The sequence below is a fragment of the Gadus morhua genome, chromosome 4 (genome assembly GCF_902167405.1).
Source record: "Gadus morhua chromosome 4, gadMor3.0, whole genome shotgun sequence".
Classification (NCBI taxonomy): Eukaryota; Metazoa; Chordata; class Actinopteri; order Gadiformes; family Gadidae; genus Gadus; species Gadus morhua.
In genome coordinates this window covers 27,377,156-27,395,251 of record NC_044051.1, presented here as the reverse complement: position 1 = coordinate 27,395,251, position 18,096 = coordinate 27,377,156, and the positions used below count along the sequence as shown (strand labels likewise).

Genomic DNA, 18,096 nt, shown 5'->3' with positions numbered 1-18,096 from the left:
AATTCCGGTGTTAACAACATCATCAAGTATCGTAGCGAAATACAATTTCTGTTGTGTTTTATTTGGCGTTCCGTAATCCCATTGAAACGGGAACCGGACATGTTTATATTTGGTTGTAGTCTATTCGCTCGGTTCTCCGGATCAACAGTAGGGCTAGAACCGAGTGAAAAGACTACAACCAACCTCCCTTGATATATTTGATTGAGCCTATTTCACAGATTTGAGTTGAAATTGACTTAAACTTGAAAGACTTTTTGCAATGACAAGTGTCTGGTTTCCATGAATATTGGCAAATTTGATTTAAGTTATAAGACCTTGTCAAGATATTTTGATTTGCGATCGTTATTGTGATTTATGATCCAAACTTTTTCATAGATGCAAGTTGTAAAAGTAGCCTAAAACTAACACCGTTAGTAACTTTTGTTTGTTATGGATGCCCTGTAACTTGTTGAAGAAACAATGTATTTCGAAGTTTTGGAAAATAAATAAAGAAAGAAATAACTTTTTCATATTCACAGTGTTTACATGTTCTTCAGTATACAAAATCATCATAGAAACTTGTTTTTATACCGATATCGGTAATTATCGGTTGCCGGGCGTAACAGCAATTTTAATATCGGATATCGGTATCGGTCAAAATTGTCATATCGGTGCATCCCTACATTTTATTTATGGGCACCTTTTCTTGACACTCAAGATCACCTTACAATATCAAACATCCATAGTAGCAAACAACATAATAAAACAGTGTACAAGAAAAAAACTGTTCATTCTAGTCCCAAGAATGCAACTGACTTAAAGGGAGTAGGCTTGGGTGAATAGATGTTTTCAGGTGAGATTTGAAGGTGATTGAATGGAACTGGAGTGTTGGATGTCATGAGGCAGAGAGTTCCAGAGGTGGGGGGCTGAGCGACTGAATGCTCTTGACCCCATGGTAACCAGGCGAGCTGGTGGGAGGGTGAGCTGGATGGAAGAAGACAAGAAGAAGGGTGTCTTGATATGGAGAAGCTCTGTAAGATACTGAGGGGCAAGATTGTTGATGGCCTTGAAAGTGAGAAGCAGGATCTTGTATATTATGCGATATTTGATGGGGAGCCAATGAAGTTGCTGCAGGACAGGTGTTATGTCATGACTGATGGAGGGGGTTTTAGTAATGATACGGGCTGCAGAGTTTTGTACCAGTTGTAATTTTTGCATGGACTTAGCAGGTAAACAAAGAGGAGAGAGTTGCAGTAGTCCAGACGCGATTCAACCAGGGTGTGAACCAGAATTTCAGCACTGTTGGGGGAGAGAGTTGGGCGCAGCAGGAGATGTTACGTAGATGGAAGTATGCTGACCGAGTGACATTATTGATATGGGACTGAAATGATAGGGTGCTATACAGGATGACACCCAGTCTCTTGACCTGGGGAGAGGGGGAAACTGATGAATTGTCAATGGAGATGGATAAGTTATTTATTTTTGAGAGGGTGGATTTGGTGTCAATAAGGAGGATTTCAGTTTTCTCAGTTGAGTTTGAGGGTTTTGGGAGAACCAGGATCAGATTTCCTGGATGCAATCGGAGAGGGAGAGGGAGGTGGGAGGGAGAGTCGTGGTGGGTTTGGTGGACAAGTAGAGCTGGGTATCATCTGCATAACAATGGAGCTGAATATTATATTCACGGAAAAAATGGCCAAGAGGGAGGAGATAGATAATGAACAGGAGGGGTCCAAAGACAGAACCTTGGGGTACACCAGAGGAGAGGGGGGAAGAATGGGATCTACATTTTTTGAGCTGGACAAACTGAGTACGTCCAGATAGATATGATTTAAACCAGTCCAGGGGTGTGTCAGATATTCCAAGAGAGGCTAATCGGTCGATGAGGATGGTCCGGGAAATGCTGTCAAAAGCCAAAGCCTGATTGGAACTGTTCGTAAAGAGCATTGTGAGAGAGATGATCATGAATCTGAGAAATTCTGGAAAAAAAAAAAATTCCAGAATTTTTTAAAGGAAGGAGGTCGGAGATTGGGCGGAGATAGTTGAAGTTGCTTGGGTCAGCACCGGGTTTCTTGAGAATAGGGGTTATTGCAGCTGATTTCAGGGGTGACGGAACAGTACCAGAGATGAGAGAGGGATGGATATTTGCAGTTAGAGAGGGGTCAGGGATTGAATGCAACCTTTAACCAGTATTGTAGGGAGAGGATCAAGATGGCAAGTGGATGGTTTAGATTTGCGGCAAGGTCGGAAATTTCAGCAGCAGAGGGGAGGTTAAAGTAGGAGAATGGACGGGAGAAAACTTTTTGAAAGTCAGGGGAGGGTAGGTTGGTTGAGATCAGGGGGGCTAACTGCTGATGAATTTGGTCAATTTTAGTATTAAAAAATGTCTTAATGGAATTACAGGAGTCAGCGGAGTAATAATGGGGAGGGAGAGAGTCCGGTGGGCGTAGCGTTTTGTGAAGCAGGGCGAATAGTGCTCAAGAGTTTCCAGTACCTAACCTGATTCTTTCTGCATAATAGTTGAATTTTGTGTTGGTCAGAGAATCCTTGGTAGTTAACATTTCCTTGTGGATGGTAAACCCAGTCTTCCTATAGAGGCGTTCCAGTTGGCGAAGTTCAACAGTAAACCAAGGTGCAGATTGTGTAAATGAAACAGTTTGTGATTTTAAAGGGGCCAGGGTATCCAGGAGATTTTGAAGCCCACGGTTGTAGTGACTGAGCAGTTCACCAGGGGTGGATGTAAAGTGGATGCTTGGAAGATTAGAAATGCCAGTGTCCAGTTCTGTTGAATCAATGTCCTTGATATTACAAAAGTAGATTGTACGGGGCTGTTTCGTTTTGGATAGTGTCACCTTTACATTAAATGTGATTAACATATGATCGGAGATGGGAAGATCAGATGCAGAATAATTAAAGGGAGTGATAGCAGAGTAGATCCAGGATATGGCCTTTTGAATGGGTGGGAAAATCAATAAACTGCTGCAAATCAAAGCTGTCAAGGCATGATACAAAGTATTTTGTGAGGTAATTATTAGGGCTGGCCCGAATGCCATTTTTCAGGCTTTGAATACTCGTTGGTTTTTCCGAGCGAATATTCGATACTCGTTCCAGAAAATCACACCATCAAAAACAACATTAATAATCCCTATATACTCCCTGGAACCGATTTTGACAGTGTATGCATATTTTGTTGAAGATTTAATAGCTTTTGAACGTCAGTTAGTAGGCCTAAGTAAGTTGGAGTTACTTAGTTTTTCCCCGTGGAAGCGAACAGCTGTTGTTCCGTACCAAATCAGCTGTCCTCTGCCATCTCAGCCCTTGCGGGAGCTTTTCAATTCATTCTGGAACATGCATCTTTTCAGGGAATTTGTACAATAAATCCATAACAAATACCGAATATTGATTGTCTTATGTGTCCATATTATATCCATTATATTGACCGGGTATTCGCAAGACGCTCACGCTCTGCAGCAAGCCAGTCACAGTTGATTGGCACGGCGCTGTACAGCGAACGTAAACAAACGACTAAAGCCTGCCACACACATAAAGATAATCGGGCTGATTTTGCCCCGATTTTCCCCCTTCCGATCACGGACAGACATCGCCCGATTATCTTAAGCTCTTAAGATTATTTTATAAGATTCTCTTGTAGTGTGTGGTGCGTTAAGAGTGAAATTCGGCCGACAATCGGCTCCGAAATCAGTCGGCGCCGATAATCGTAAGTATTAAACATGTTCAATATTTAAGATTATCGGCGGAGAACGTTATGGTGTCAAACGTCTTGTGTGGGGGGGAAGCCGACAATCGGGAGTCTCCAACGTGACGTAATATTGAATTTAACCAATAAAGAGCGAGCTGACTGAACACGGAATTATAACGAGCTATCTCCATGGCTACGATATCCCTGAATACCACCAATATGGCGAAGACAGTTAAAGTTAAGGGATTTTTCAGTTAGGATTAATCCCAAAACCACCATCATGCAGTCGGTATCCAGCTGGTCCTCCATGAGTTTACACCGGTTTACACTCGCTCTTCTTCACTTCTTCTTGTAGTTAGTTCAATGACTATTTTTGGTGTGACTGCCCCCACAGGTCAGTCAGAGTACTACGTCAGATCACGTTTGTTCACGCGAGATTTCTTGCTTGAGGGACAAGATTCTAGTGCGTCTGAAGACAAATCTTTATGTGTGTGGTGTGCTGTGTTTGGAATATCGCAGGACACCACACACAATACGATCAAAACTGTTAATGTAATGTTAATGTGTGGGGTCTCTCACAGATAAAAAATCGGTTGAGATTTATAAAATCTTTGTGTGTGGCAGGCTTAAGGTTAGCATTTCACTAAGCATTTCTTTTCCTCCCGAGATCCCGCTAATGTTGTTATAAAGTAAAGGGAAACAAGATATCTATTCTTCCTCCACCTCTCTCGCTTCTCTGCTTGGTGTTGCTTATAGTTTGCCTCCCTCGCTCTGGTAACGTCACGTAGGCCTATGTGTAACAACGAAGCTCCGAATACTGATTTAAGCTTCTAATACTAATTTTCCGAACGAGTATTCGAATATTCCAATAATTTGGGCCAGCCCTAGTAGTTATTGCCATTATCAATATGGAAATTGAAGTCACCAAGGAGAATTGCATTTGGGGAAAGGGATGAAATAAGAGTGAGGAAAGCAGAGAATTCATTGATGCAGGGGTTAACATTAAGGTTTCAAAAGCACTTGCCCATCGGGCAAGTACAGGTCAGGTTCAACTTGCCCGAATGTGATGTTCACTTGCCCAAATTATAATCAGAATCTTGAACAGGCCTCTTTTTGCCAGGCATTCGGCCTGGTTTTGGGGGGGCTCAGAAAAATCATCCTAGCTCAGACTGAAGCTGAATGTTAGCTTCCACACATGTTGTGTTTAAAAAATAACAAACCTCCCTTTGTTTACTTATTTATCGAGCGGTCCCATCGTGCCATGAAGTGATTTCAGTCCACCATTGCAACCTATTAAAGCTATCGCCAAGTTATATGTAGACCTGCATGATTTCATGCAAATGTACTTAACTAAATGTCAGAGGTAGTAGCAAAGATATCTTTTTTAACTTTCACGTTTCTTGTAGCTCTAACTGAATGATCACAATCGCGTTTCTAGTAGTGTTGTCAGTCACGATACTGGATTTTCTAACTTTGACACTATACCTGGAAAAATATCGATATTCTATACCATTTTCGATATCAGGGGAAAAGTTTTTTTCAGGAAAGAACAGACCCAAAGTAAATAGAGTATCTCCACAACTGCAAGGGCGATAATGTCATCTTTGTGCCATAAGAGAGATTGTTGTGCAAGTGAAATATTCAATGGGGATACTTGGTTAAAGTGAATAAAGCCATGGAACACAGCATAAGTGGAAGATAACATTTCCACCTGAAATAATTATCAGTTGGTCGTTATCATTTGGGAGCGATGTCTTACTATGAGACACAAATAAAGGTAGATATCTTACAATTTTGACACTTGACACCTCTATTTAAATTTCAGGGCTAATATATTCGAATGCACCAAGCCAAACACTCGCAAATAAACATATGGCCACTAGATTGCGCTGAAGAATATGTTTTCTGATTGAAGGCAATTTACCTATTTCCTAAGAAACCTCTTATTCATTGATTGAAAATACCATGTTTAGTTGCAAAATTTGGCCCAGACACTGGGTTATCTGTTTATGGTGGTTTTATTCGACCAGAATCAACTTTGTGGACAAAAATCACAAAGGTAATACTTCATTTTTGGTTGTTAAAAGAAAAGGGGACGTTTCTTCTTAAGTTGTTATTTGCGAGTTTTAGTCACAGAATGATATGGTTTGGACTGTTGGAATAAGTGGAGGCTCAGCTTTCATGTAATATATAGTTTGTGAGGGTCCAATTTCGTGAAAAAGATCGCTATTGCTGTGCATGTGCACAGTTATGAAACCCAAAAGCGTGTTCTTGCATATGACTTTCCTTGGTAATTTGCCTCAATCCAAAGTACTTCCAAACTGCACTCCTCCATCACTACTCCATTTTCCTTCTACCTAAACCGTTCGCGGAGGCACTGCACTTGCGATGCTAGCTTTGTTGGCTAACCTTTAGCCAACACCTTCGAATCACGGCCAGAGAACGCACTGCGAGTGACAGAAGGCGGGGCTATATTCGCACTGAAGCGATGCGGGTCTGTTAACTCGCTTTCCGAGAGAAGAGAAGACGGGGCGCTGATCAATTGCAAATACTTATATTTTGTGTTATTTTGCGGCAAAAAAGGTTGTTCTGCAGTTTCTAAAAACATTTGAATAAATAGCCTTTCTATTAACATCCACCCAAAATCCACTTGCCCGTTCGGGCAACCAGAAATCAATCTCAACTTGCCCAAATATGACTTTTGGTTGCCCCGGGCAAGCGGGCAACCGTTAATGTCGAGGCCTGATTGATGAATTCTAAATTGGGCTTAGGCGGACCGTAAACAGTAGGGCTGTAACGATACACAAACTCACGATTCGGTTTGTATCACGATTTTTGACCCACGGTTCGATACATCCCACGATTTTTTTAAATTTAAAAAGCATTTTATTTAAACAACACTTATATACCAATTAACTTAATGTAACATTTAATAACAAATAATTTGGAACACTGAACAGATTTGGACAGAAAGAATACTATTAAAGTATAGCTAAATGAATAAAGAAATAACGTGTGGGAGGATGCTTTTTTCAACTGTTTGGTTGGTTTAGTCAAATATCCTTATTAGCACTTCTTATTAGGCTATGTAGCTTAAATAATGACATAATCAAGCCGTATAGAATGCAACATGTTTAATAGCCTAACTTTCAATAGATGGAGAAAAACCTGAATGTCATGAACGTCGCAATAACGAGGCGTTACGAGTAGCATATGTGTGTGCGCCAGAATGGCAATGTGCGTATGCGTGTGTGAGTGACGTCAGCGAGTGAGTGGACGAGCGAGGAGAGCGAGCGGTAGCGCGTGTGTCTAGTGAAGAAGCGAACGAGTCCGGTAGAATAAAGTACCCATCCTGTCAATAATCGGTGGCCGCTTCATTCCGACCTATAAGCAGACAAACTGCCAGTCAAATCACACAAAACACTAGAGACAGGATCACACAGGCCCCCTCTGGATAAATGTCGTTCATATCGCATATGAGCACTTCGACGGCTGTGGAGAAATGCGATCCTCCGTAGCCACGGAGGATTGCAGTCGCATACTTACGGCATCGATAGGAGGGGGCGCTGTCAGCAGACTATTATTTAGACAAATTATTAGCAAATTTCAATCTGACAATTTGACCGCAGAGTTAGAAAGGGCGTATCGCGCTTCTGCCTTCTCACACCGCGAGACAGGTTCGTGGCTTTGAGTATCGCGATTTTCGGTTTGATACGCGTATCGTTACAGCACTAGTAAACAGTGGCTACTGTGATAGGGGATGGTCCATTCAGTGTTATCACAAGTGACTCAAATGACGGGTAGACTGGCACAGAGACGGGCGAGACTTTCCAGCTAGGGCTGCACGATATGGGCAAAATATGATATCCCGATATTTTTTGGCTGAATGGCGATATACGATATATATCTCGATATTTTCTATAGAGTGGGTTAGATGTTTTTTTTGTAAGTCAAAAGCCAAATGTGAGATGTTGCAAGCACTTTTATTAAAACATAGGTCAGTATTACTGCAACATGTGATTTTTTATCGTTATTTTCAACAGAATTGAATGAACATGTTTAAAGAAAAAAGGGACGTTTTTCACCTTCACAAAGTAATCACCTATGCAAAACAATATAAAGCTGTAGGTTACACACATTAGCTACCATTAAGAGCATTGGCTTCGTCGCATTGTCCTGCGTACTACGGAGAGGGTTTCAGTGCGCCGTAACTTTAATCCCCCGCCCCCGCCCTTCTCCGTTCCATTTGGGAACATGTTTGGTTTCATTTCGCTTGTTTCGTATATTTTAATTAATTAATGAAGAGCGTCACCAGAGGGCGCCCCCAACACATTTGCCGAGCGCCGGTTTCGGGGCAGAAGAAACTGTCGCGGCCGGTGATGCAGCAGCACAGCCACGGAGTTTTACGCATTCCTCATACTGCACTTTGTGCCGCTGCTGTAAATGGTGGAACAGATTTGTCGTGCTTCCACTTTTAGTCGCAACGGGTTTGCTACACTCTCTACAGATGACCTGCAGCTGCTGCTCATCTGTTTTTTTTAAACCCGAACTATTTCCACATTATGGAGCCGTTGTTTCTCCTTTTTGAAACAATTTCGTCTCCCGCCGCCGTCTCGTTTTCTTTACGGGTATCATCCATGCTTGTTGTGTTGTGAGGGGGCGGCGGGGGCGGGAATGAGGCGTCTTTGCACACGGAACGTTCGGAAAGACAGAGTGGAAGGGGGAGGGGTCGCGCTCACAGTCTCCAAGGCAAGCGCTGCAGACGCTTCATTTTAACGCTTATCGATATAAACGATATTGTCAAATCTTGTATCCCCTTGGAAATTATATCGATATATCGTGCATAGCCGATATATCCTGCAGCCCTATTTCCAGCTCTCGCGATAGATTATCGCGAGACCTTTAATGCAGGGTTGACGGGTGTAAACAAACCCGGGGGGCGTTGCTTCGTTCAGCTGGGAAAAGTCGTTGCCATGTCTCTGTCAAACTTAAGTCATATTTACGGTCATTGATGAGCTCCTGGAGATGTCCTTTGCCAGCGAGTGAGCGGATGTTGAATAATCCAAAGTTGAAATCAGTATGGTCACTCTTGTGGGAGACGGCACTAACATTAGCTGACCTGGCTAGGCCGGCTAATATAACTCACCGCCGGAAGTTGTGAAGGGCCCATGGCAAGTGAACGGAACGTTCCATGGCATTGAGACCCGTGTAATAATTGCAATTAATGTGAAATGCGGTTATAGTTTATATATATTACGGTGTTAGACCTCAAGGCCGTTCTGCCGGCGATTTTAATTCGCTCTGCAGCAGAGGCTGGAGATTGGGAAGATCGGGATGTCTCCCGGTGGGCCGGTCCACTTTGAAAGGTATTTTGTGCGCGATTGCTCCATTACGCGATTGAGCAATCGCGTTCGGACTCCAAGTCTCCCCCCCCCCCCCCCCGGTCAGGAGTCCGCTTCTAATCCCCCCTCCTATTTTAGTCGCCTAGGTTCGAACAAAGCTCATTAATTGTGCTGACGTATGTAATATGATGACAGTTTAAGAGTTGTAAAGAGGGCCACATTAAAAAAGTATTAACCAGAAGTAGGGTTGCACCGAAAAAAATTCTTGGCCGAAACCGAATATACTGAAACAGTTGGCCGAAACCGAATACCGAATGTGTCTTTTAATGTTTTTATTCATTTTGCTTAAATTTTTCACCATTGCATAAATCAAACAATTAAATGTCCTTTATAAACTTTTTTTGTCTTGCTTTTCAATAAAAAAAATCAATTACAATTTGATACAAAATATTTATTTAATACTGAACGTTTTCTAACATTCCAGCAGACATTATAGCAAGAATTTAAGAACAATGTACCTTTTAAATAAATGAGTACATTTTTTTTTTTTTTTTTTATAAATAAATAAAAATGTTCGGCGTTTTATGTTCGGCCTTTTTACTCCTTCGGCCGAAACCGAACATTATGTTTTGGGCCATTTTCGGCCAAACATGTTCGGTGGCCAAATATTCGGTGCATCCCTAACCAGAAGAATAGCCCTCCGTAAGTTTCTCCCCCCACTGTAAAGTGTTTCATTTCATCCCCTGTGATGGAGCAGTGATAATGAGTATTTACCAGAAGTCGTACGAAAATAAAGTTGACTTAAATTACAGTGTTCAGCAAACCAGGGAAAGGGATGTCTTGATAGGTCAGAAAACAGAATGAATCTAGCAGGATCAGCTGACCTGCACCCCCCCCCCCCCCTCCATTGTAACCACACTCACTCTGTCTCTCCCAACCAGTGTTGAAATCGGGGAGAGCGTGCGTGGCGAGGACGTGTACATCATCCAGAGCGGCTGCGGGGAGATCAACGACAACCTGATGGAGCTGCTCATCATGATCAACGCCTGCAAGATCGCCTCGTCGTCCCGTGTCACCGCAGTTATCCCCTGCTTCCCCTACGCCCGCCAGGACAAGAAGGACAAGGTGGGGGTATGGGCACACGCTTCACACTGGTCACACGGTGCCAAGTCCCCCCCCTGAATCTGGTGGTCCCCTCACTAACTCTGGAGGTCAGAGGGCCTGATTCTGGGGGTCAGGGGTCCTAAACCTGGAGGTCCCCTCCCTAACTCTGGAGGTCAGAGGACCTGAATCTGGAGGTCCAGGCACTAACTCTGGAGTCGCAATACTTGTATTCCCATTGACACATTTCCTCAGGGACCATATTCATAGAACTCAATAAATCAATGTTCAGCAGGAAAGTTTGAAATCCGTACGTAGGCGAGAATATCCAAGACGACTACACTCTGTACTAGGGATGGGCACGAGTAGTAAATTCCAAACTTGAGTGATCGAAGGAATTCCTCGAGGATCAATCGAGTACTCGTTTAATCGAATCTATTTTTAGAATGCAACGCATCTGCAGCAGGAATAGGCCTGATGATGAACGGCAATATTACCAACCAAACATGTAATGCTTATTCTCCATCAAAACAGTCAGAGTTATCAGAGTATTCATTATTTATTTTTGCAAACGTTCAAAAAACATTTTCCTTACAAAAATAAATAGGCGTCTCACAATTTAAATCACGTCGAACCATGGCCTGTAACAGTTAAAAAAAAAAAAACTTTTGAATTCTGGCGTGCCTGCACACGGCACGGAAAGCGCCACACAGAAATGGATGCATTTCATTTGCTTTGTGCCCACTGCATGAGTTAGTGGCGCCGACAGAAAATTGATACATTTGCTTCAGAAAACTTTGTGTGTATATGCAAACTCGAGTTTGCCTGTCCACCAACCGAGTTCATTTGTAACGAGGGGTACTCGAGTAATCGATTCCTCACGCCCATCCCTACTCTCTACACATGTGATTGGTCAGTCCCTATTGTTCTGTCCTTGACGGTATTCACACCTGGACCTCATTTGCGAAACGCCAGCAGATTTTGAAAATACACAACTCAAATGGTCCTACCCCCTCTCCTTCAACGCTGACTCTGACTCCACCCATTCCAAGTACCTGGACGCGCAATCATGCACGAGCGCGAACACAGATGCGCGAGAGCGAGCCAGGCTAGCGTAGGTTTTCGTTAAACAACATGGTACTACATTCAGCTGTAAGTTGCACCAGATATTCTAAACATTAAACGGTCACATAAATCATTACTATCATCATCACCTACAAAGCTCTCCACAACCTAGCCCCCAGTTACCTCTGCGACCTCCTCCAAGAATACACTCCCTTCCGCTCCCTCCGCTCAACCTCTGCTGGACTACTATGTTTCCCCACATCACGACTCACTACAATGGGTGCCCGGTCATTCAGCTGTTCAGCACCCAGGCTCTGGAACTCCCTCCCCCCACACATAAAACAGTCAGACACCATTACAACCTTCAAGTCACAACTCAAAACTCACCTGTTCAAACTCGCACACAACGTCTAACTGATCACTGTTTTGATTGTTTGTTTGTTTTGTTTTGTCTTGTTTTTGTTTTATTTATTAGGGGTCCAAGCCAACAGGTTGGATCCCTATTGTTTTTGTAAGGATTATTATTCCTATTATTATACTTACCCCCCTGAAACTGTGCCCACAGCCCAAACCGTAAATGGTGCCGACACGCCAATTGCATGACTAGATCCAGGTCTCTTCGGACTATGCAGACGACAAAATCCAGACACGCCGGTCACTAGGTGGCGCTATAACAAGGAATACGCGTTTGGGGCTATAACTCCCACACCGAACCTCCCAGAGTCAAAAAACTTGTACACACAGATGCACTGGAGTCTGTTGCATCTTTTGGCCTAGGCCACGCCCATTTGCGTCTGGGAATATTTTTCGCTAAATCGCGAAAACCGCAAAACTGTTTTTTCGCTACTCCTCCCACATTTCTCGCCCGATCAACACCAAACTTTGCACACGGCATCTTCAGACCTACACGAAAAATTCCTGCATTACTTTTTTGATCCGACCTTCGACGACGAAACGGTAGCGTTTTGAATATTGGTTTATGAGCTAAATTAGACGTGGAATATCAAAAATCCAAAGAAATCCAAAATTAGACATCGGATCGAGTCCAAATTTTACACACATGTTGGTGTTAACATTAACGTCCTTCGATAAAAAATTCGGAAAATTTCGCCATTAGGGGGCGCAATAAACGAGGAAATTGTATATCTTCTACAAAATTTCGCCGCGAAAACGCTACACTGACTTCTCGCTACTCCTACCAAAGTCAAATCCTTTGTATCCACAGGTTCAGGGTAGCGTTTTGAACACATGCTTCGCGTTGTGCCGGCGACACGCACATTTCTTGTCGCGTTGTGCCGGCGAAATGCACACTTCTTGGACCCCTGCATAACTGCTTGCAGTTCTAGTTTTTTATTATGTTTATATATTTATTTATTTTTTCCACAATGTCTTGTTTTTTAAACGATTTATGATGACTATATGCTCTGTAAGGTGACCTTGGATGTCTTGAAAGGCGCCTCTAAATTAAATGTATTATTATTATTATTACTATAAGCAGCGCCTAGGATTATTCTTGATTTCAGTTTTTCTCTTTCAGCGTTTTTATTATCAATTACTCTCTGAAAAAGAGTTTTCCTTCTCTTTGCTGGTGGTGGTGGTGGTGGTGGTGGTGGTGGGGATGGTGGCGTCTTGTCTGCCATGGAAATTGTCTTCTACTGCTAGGTCCAAATGTGGATTAACTAGTTCCAGTAGCTACCGCAGGAAAACAACAAACAGGAGCTTGCTCTGGGTCACGAGCTCTGGGCCACGAGTACTGCACGAAGGGGTCGCGCGCGGGGGAGGGGGAGTGCAGTACGACCGTTTGACTGACGTACTGTCCAATGCAACTCTGTGGCTCTGGAAATCATTGGCTGGAGTTTTTCGAGCCCTGCCCGTTCCACAGATGATTGACTTGTTTAATTTTCATGTCAGTACTTCTAACTCAGTGGCTGTAAGTGGGTTATGATCAGAGGCGGACAGAGTACACAGCTTCCTTACTTGAGTAAAAGTACAGATACCCCTTGCTAAATTTTACTCAAGTACAAGTAAAAGTACTACAGTCAGATGTCTACTTAAGTAAAATTACTGAAGTACTTGTTTTTAAAAGTACTTGAGTATCAAGAGTACATTTTCTAAATATTGCATTACTACTGCCACAGTGCTTACATTTATGTATAGAAACGTCCTACATGGAGTTATGGAGTCATTTCCATCATGTTGCTTAATTTAACATTTCTCCTTTGCCCACAAGGCAATAGCACAATAGTATATTATTCATCTTTATTTCAGACTATAGGTCCATATACACGACAATACAAGAGACAAAACAACAACAAACAAATAAGAAACACAACTAAAAAACATACAGACACTCTCTCCAATGCTTCCAGAGACTGGAAGTGTATCTGATGCTGCTTAACTTCGGCATGGTTAAAGTCATTATGATTTCATTTTTTGAGTCCATCAATCTCATCATAAAACTGTCCATCAGATTCCTGAGCAATGCATTTAAAGTGGGAACACCACTGTTTACAAACAGTTGACTGGCACTTGTGCACCTTGGTAGCCTCAGCAGAATTCTTAGAGCATCATTATACGCCACTCTCAATTTGTTATATTTACTTTTACTGTATCTGCACCACAAGTGGGCAGTATATAGTGGAGTACAATAAGCTTTAAAAAGGGCAATCTTAACATCATCAGTACACATATGAAATTTTCGTGACAACATGTTAGCTTGTGCATATAATTTACAGTATTGTCTCTGAACATCATCATCATCACTGAGGTCGTCCCTTATGATGTGACCCAGATATCTGACCTTATCCACAACATTGAGCACCTTGTCAGCCAAAAGAAAAGAAGGGAATGTATACAGTATAACAGTATACTCAAGAACATAAAAACAATTGCTCAGCCTACATAAATATGTCCAAGCCAACAGGTTGGATCCCTATTGTTTTTGTAAGGATTATTAGGGGTCCAAGCCAACAGGTTGGATCCCTATTGTTTTTGTAGTGTTTATTATTATACTTACCTCCTTGAAAGTGGTACCGCAGCCCAAACCGTAAATGGTGCCGACACGCCAATTGCATGACTAGATCCAGATCCGTGGGGACTACGCAGATGCCAAAATCCAGACATGCCGGCCACTAGGTGGCGCTATACCTAGGAAAACACGTTCGGGGCTATAACTCCCACACCGAACCTTCCAGAGTCAAAAAACTTGTACCCACAGATGCACTGGAGTCTGCTGCATCTTTTGACCTAGGCCACGCCCATTTGCGTCTATGAATATTTTTCGCTAAATCGCGAAAACCGCAAAAATGTTTTTTTCGCTACTCCTCCCACATTTCCCGACCAATTGACACAAAACTTTACACACGGCATCTTCAGACCTACACGAAAAGAATTCCTGCATTACTTTTTTGATCCGACCTTCGACGACGAAACGGTTGCGTTTTGAATTTTGGTTTATTAGCTAAATTAGACGTGGAAAATCCAAAATCCCAAAAAAATCAAAATTACACATCGGATCGACTCCAAATTTTACACACATGTTGGTGCTAACCTTACTGTCGTACGATAAAAATTTCGGAAAATTTCGCCATTAGGGGGCGCCATAAACGAGGAAATTGTATATCTTCTACAAAATTTCGCCGCGAAAACGCTACACTGACTTCTCGCTACTCCTACCACAGTCAAATCCTTTGTATCCACAGGTTCAGGGTAGCGTTTTGAACACATGCTTCGCGTTGTGCCGGCGAAACGCACATTTCTTGTCGCGTTGTGCCGGCGAAATGCACACTTCTTGGACCCCTGCATAACTGCTTGCAGTTCTAGTTATTAGGGGTCCAAGCCAACAGGTTGGATCCCTATTGTTTTTGTAAGGATTATTATTCTTCCCCCCTTGAAAGTGATACTACAGCCCAAACCGTAAATGGTGCACACGCGCCAATTGCATGACTTGATCCAGAATCGGCACCGCTACTCAGATAACAAAATCCAGACACGCCGGCCCCTAGGTGGCGCTATACCAAAGAATACGCGTTTGGGGCTATAACTCCCACACTGAACCTCCCACAGTCAAAAACTTGTACCCACATATTCACTGGAGTCTGCTGCATCTTTTGGCATAGGCCACGCCCATTTGCGTCCATAATTTTTTTTCGCAAAATCGCGAAAACCGCAAAACAGTTTTTTCCCTACTCCTCCCACATTTCTTGACCAATCGACACCAAACTTTGCACACGACATCTTCAGACGCACACGGAAAGAATGCACGAAACACTTTTTTGATGCGACCTTTGACGTCGAAACGGTAGCGTTTTGAATATTGGTTTATTAGCTAAATTAGACGTGGAATATCAAAAATCCAAAGAAATCCAAAATTAGACATCGGATCGAGTCCAAGTTTTACATGCATGTTGGTGTTAACCTTAATGTCGTTCGATAAAAAATTCGGAAAATTTCGCCATTAGGGGGCGCAATAAACGAGGAAATTGGATATCTTCTACAAAATTTCGCCGCGAAAACGCTACGATGACTTCTCGCTACTCCTACCACAGTCAAATCCTTTGTATCCACAGGTTCAGGGTAGCGTTTTGAACACATGCTTCGCGTTGTGCCGGCGAAACGCACATTTCTTGTCGCGTTGTGCCGGCGAAATGCACACTTCTTGGACCCCTGCATAACTGCTTGCAGTTCTAGTTCCTATTATTATACTTACCCCCCTGAAACTGTGCCCACAGCCCAAACCGTAAATGGTGCCGACACGCCAATTGCATGACTAGATCCAGGTCTCTTCGGACTATGCAGACGACAAAATCCAGACACGCCGGTCACTAGGTGGCGCTATAACAAGGAATACGCGTTTGGGGCTATAACTCCCACACCGAACCTCCCAGAGTCAAAAAACTTGTACACACAGATGCACTGGAGTCTGCTGCATCTTTTGGCCTAGGCCACGCCCATTTGCGTCTGGGAATATTTTTCGCTAAATCGCGAAAACCGCAAAACTGTTTTTTCGCTACTCCTCCCACATTTCTCGCCCGATCAACACCAAACTTTGCACACGGCATCTTCAGACCTACACGAAAAGAATTCCTGCATTACTTTTTTGATCCGACCTTCGACGACGAAACGGTAGCGTTTTGAATATTGGTTTATGAGCTAAATTAGACGTGGAATATCAAAAATCCAAAGAAATCCAAAATTAGACATCGGATCGAGTCCAAATTTTACACACATGTTGGTGTTAACATTAACGTCCTTCGATAAAAAATTCGGAAAATTTCGCCATTAGGGGGCGCAATAAACGAGGAAATTGTATATCTTCTACAAAATTTCGCCGCGAAAACGCTACACTGACTTCTCGCTACTCCTACCAAAGTCAAATCCTTTGTATCCACAGGTTCAGGGTAGCGTTTTGAACACATGCTTCGCGTTGTGCCGGCGACACGCACATTTCTTGTCGCGTTGTGCCGGCGAAATGCACACTTCTTGGACCCCTGCATAACTGCTTGCAGTTCTAGTTTTTTATTATGTTTATATATTTATTTATTTTTTCCACAATGTCTTGTTTTTTAAACGATTTATGATGACTATATGCTCTGTAAGGTGACCTTGGATGTCTTGAAAGGCGCCTCTAAATTAAATGTATTATTATTATTATTACTATAAGCAGCGCCTAGGATTATTCTTGATTTCAGTTTTTCTCTTTCAGCGTTTTTATTATCAATTACTCTCTGAAAAAGAGTTTTCCTTCTCTTTGCTGGTGGTGGTGGTGGTGGTGGTGGTGGTGGGGATGGTGGCGTCTTGTCTGCCATGGAAATTGTCTTCTACTGCTAGGTCCAAATGTGGATTAACTAGTTCCAGTAGCTACCGCAGGAAAACAACAAACAGGAGCTTGCTCTGGGTCACGAGCTCTGGGCCACGAGTACTGCACGAAGGGGTCGCGCGCGGGGGAGGGGGAGTGCAGTACGACCGTTTGACTGACGTACTGTCCAATGCAACTCTGTGGCTCTGGAAATCATTGGCTGGAGTTTTTCGAGCCCTGCCCGTTCCACAGATGATTGACTTGTTTAATTTTCATGTCAGTACTTCTAACTCAGTGGCTGTAAGTGGGTTATGATCAGAGGCGGACAGAGTACACAGCTTCCTTACTTGAGTAAAAGTACAGATACCCCTTGCTAAATTTTACTCAAGTACAAGTAAAAGTACTACAGTCAGATGTCTACTTAAGTAAAATTACTGAAGTACTTGTTTTTAAAAGTACTTGAGTATCAAGAGTACATTTTCTAAATATTGCATTACTACTGCCACAGTGCTTACATTTATGTATAGAAACGTCCTACATGGAGTTATGGAGTCATTTCCATCATGTTGCTTAATTTAACATTTCTCCTTTGCCCACAAGGCAATAGCACAATAGTATATTATTCATCTTTATTTCAGACTATAGGTCCATATACACGACAATACAAGAGACAAAACAACAACAAACAAATAAGAAACACAACTAAAAAACATACAGACACTCTCTCCAATGCTTCCAGAGACTGGAAGTGTATCTGATGCTGCTTAACTTCGGCATGGTTAAAGTCATTATGATTTCATTTTTTGAGTCCATCAATCTCATCATAAAACTGTCCATCAGATTCCTGAGCAATGCATTTAAAGTGGGAACACCACTGTTTACAAACAGTTGACTGGCACTTGTGCACCTTGGTAGCCTCAGCAGAATTCTTAGAGCATCATTATACGCCACTCTCAATTTGTTATATTTACTTTTACTGTATCTGCACCACAAGTGGGCAGTATATAGTGGAGTACAATAAGCTTTAAAAAGGGCAATCTTAACATCATCAGTACACATATGAAATTTTCGTGACAACATGTTAGCTTGTGCATATAATTTACAGTATTGTCTCT

At 42.6% G+C, this 18,096-nt stretch overlaps 1 protein-coding gene across 2 annotated transcripts in view; it reads left to right on the top strand.

The window, feature by feature from the left end:
• Positions 1 to 18,096, top strand: part of LOC115541793 (ribose-phosphate pyrophosphokinase 2) — a 71,059-nt gene that overhangs the window by 15,058 nt on the left and 37,905 nt on the right. For both annotated transcript variants that reach the window (XM_030353633.1, XM_030353634.1), the window contains exon 2: positions 9,960 to 10,143. In XM_030353633.1, coding sequence (XP_030209493.1) covers positions 9,960 to 10,143 — 184 coding nt within the window. The remainder of the gene's footprint in view (positions 1 to 9,959; positions 10,144 to 18,096) is intronic.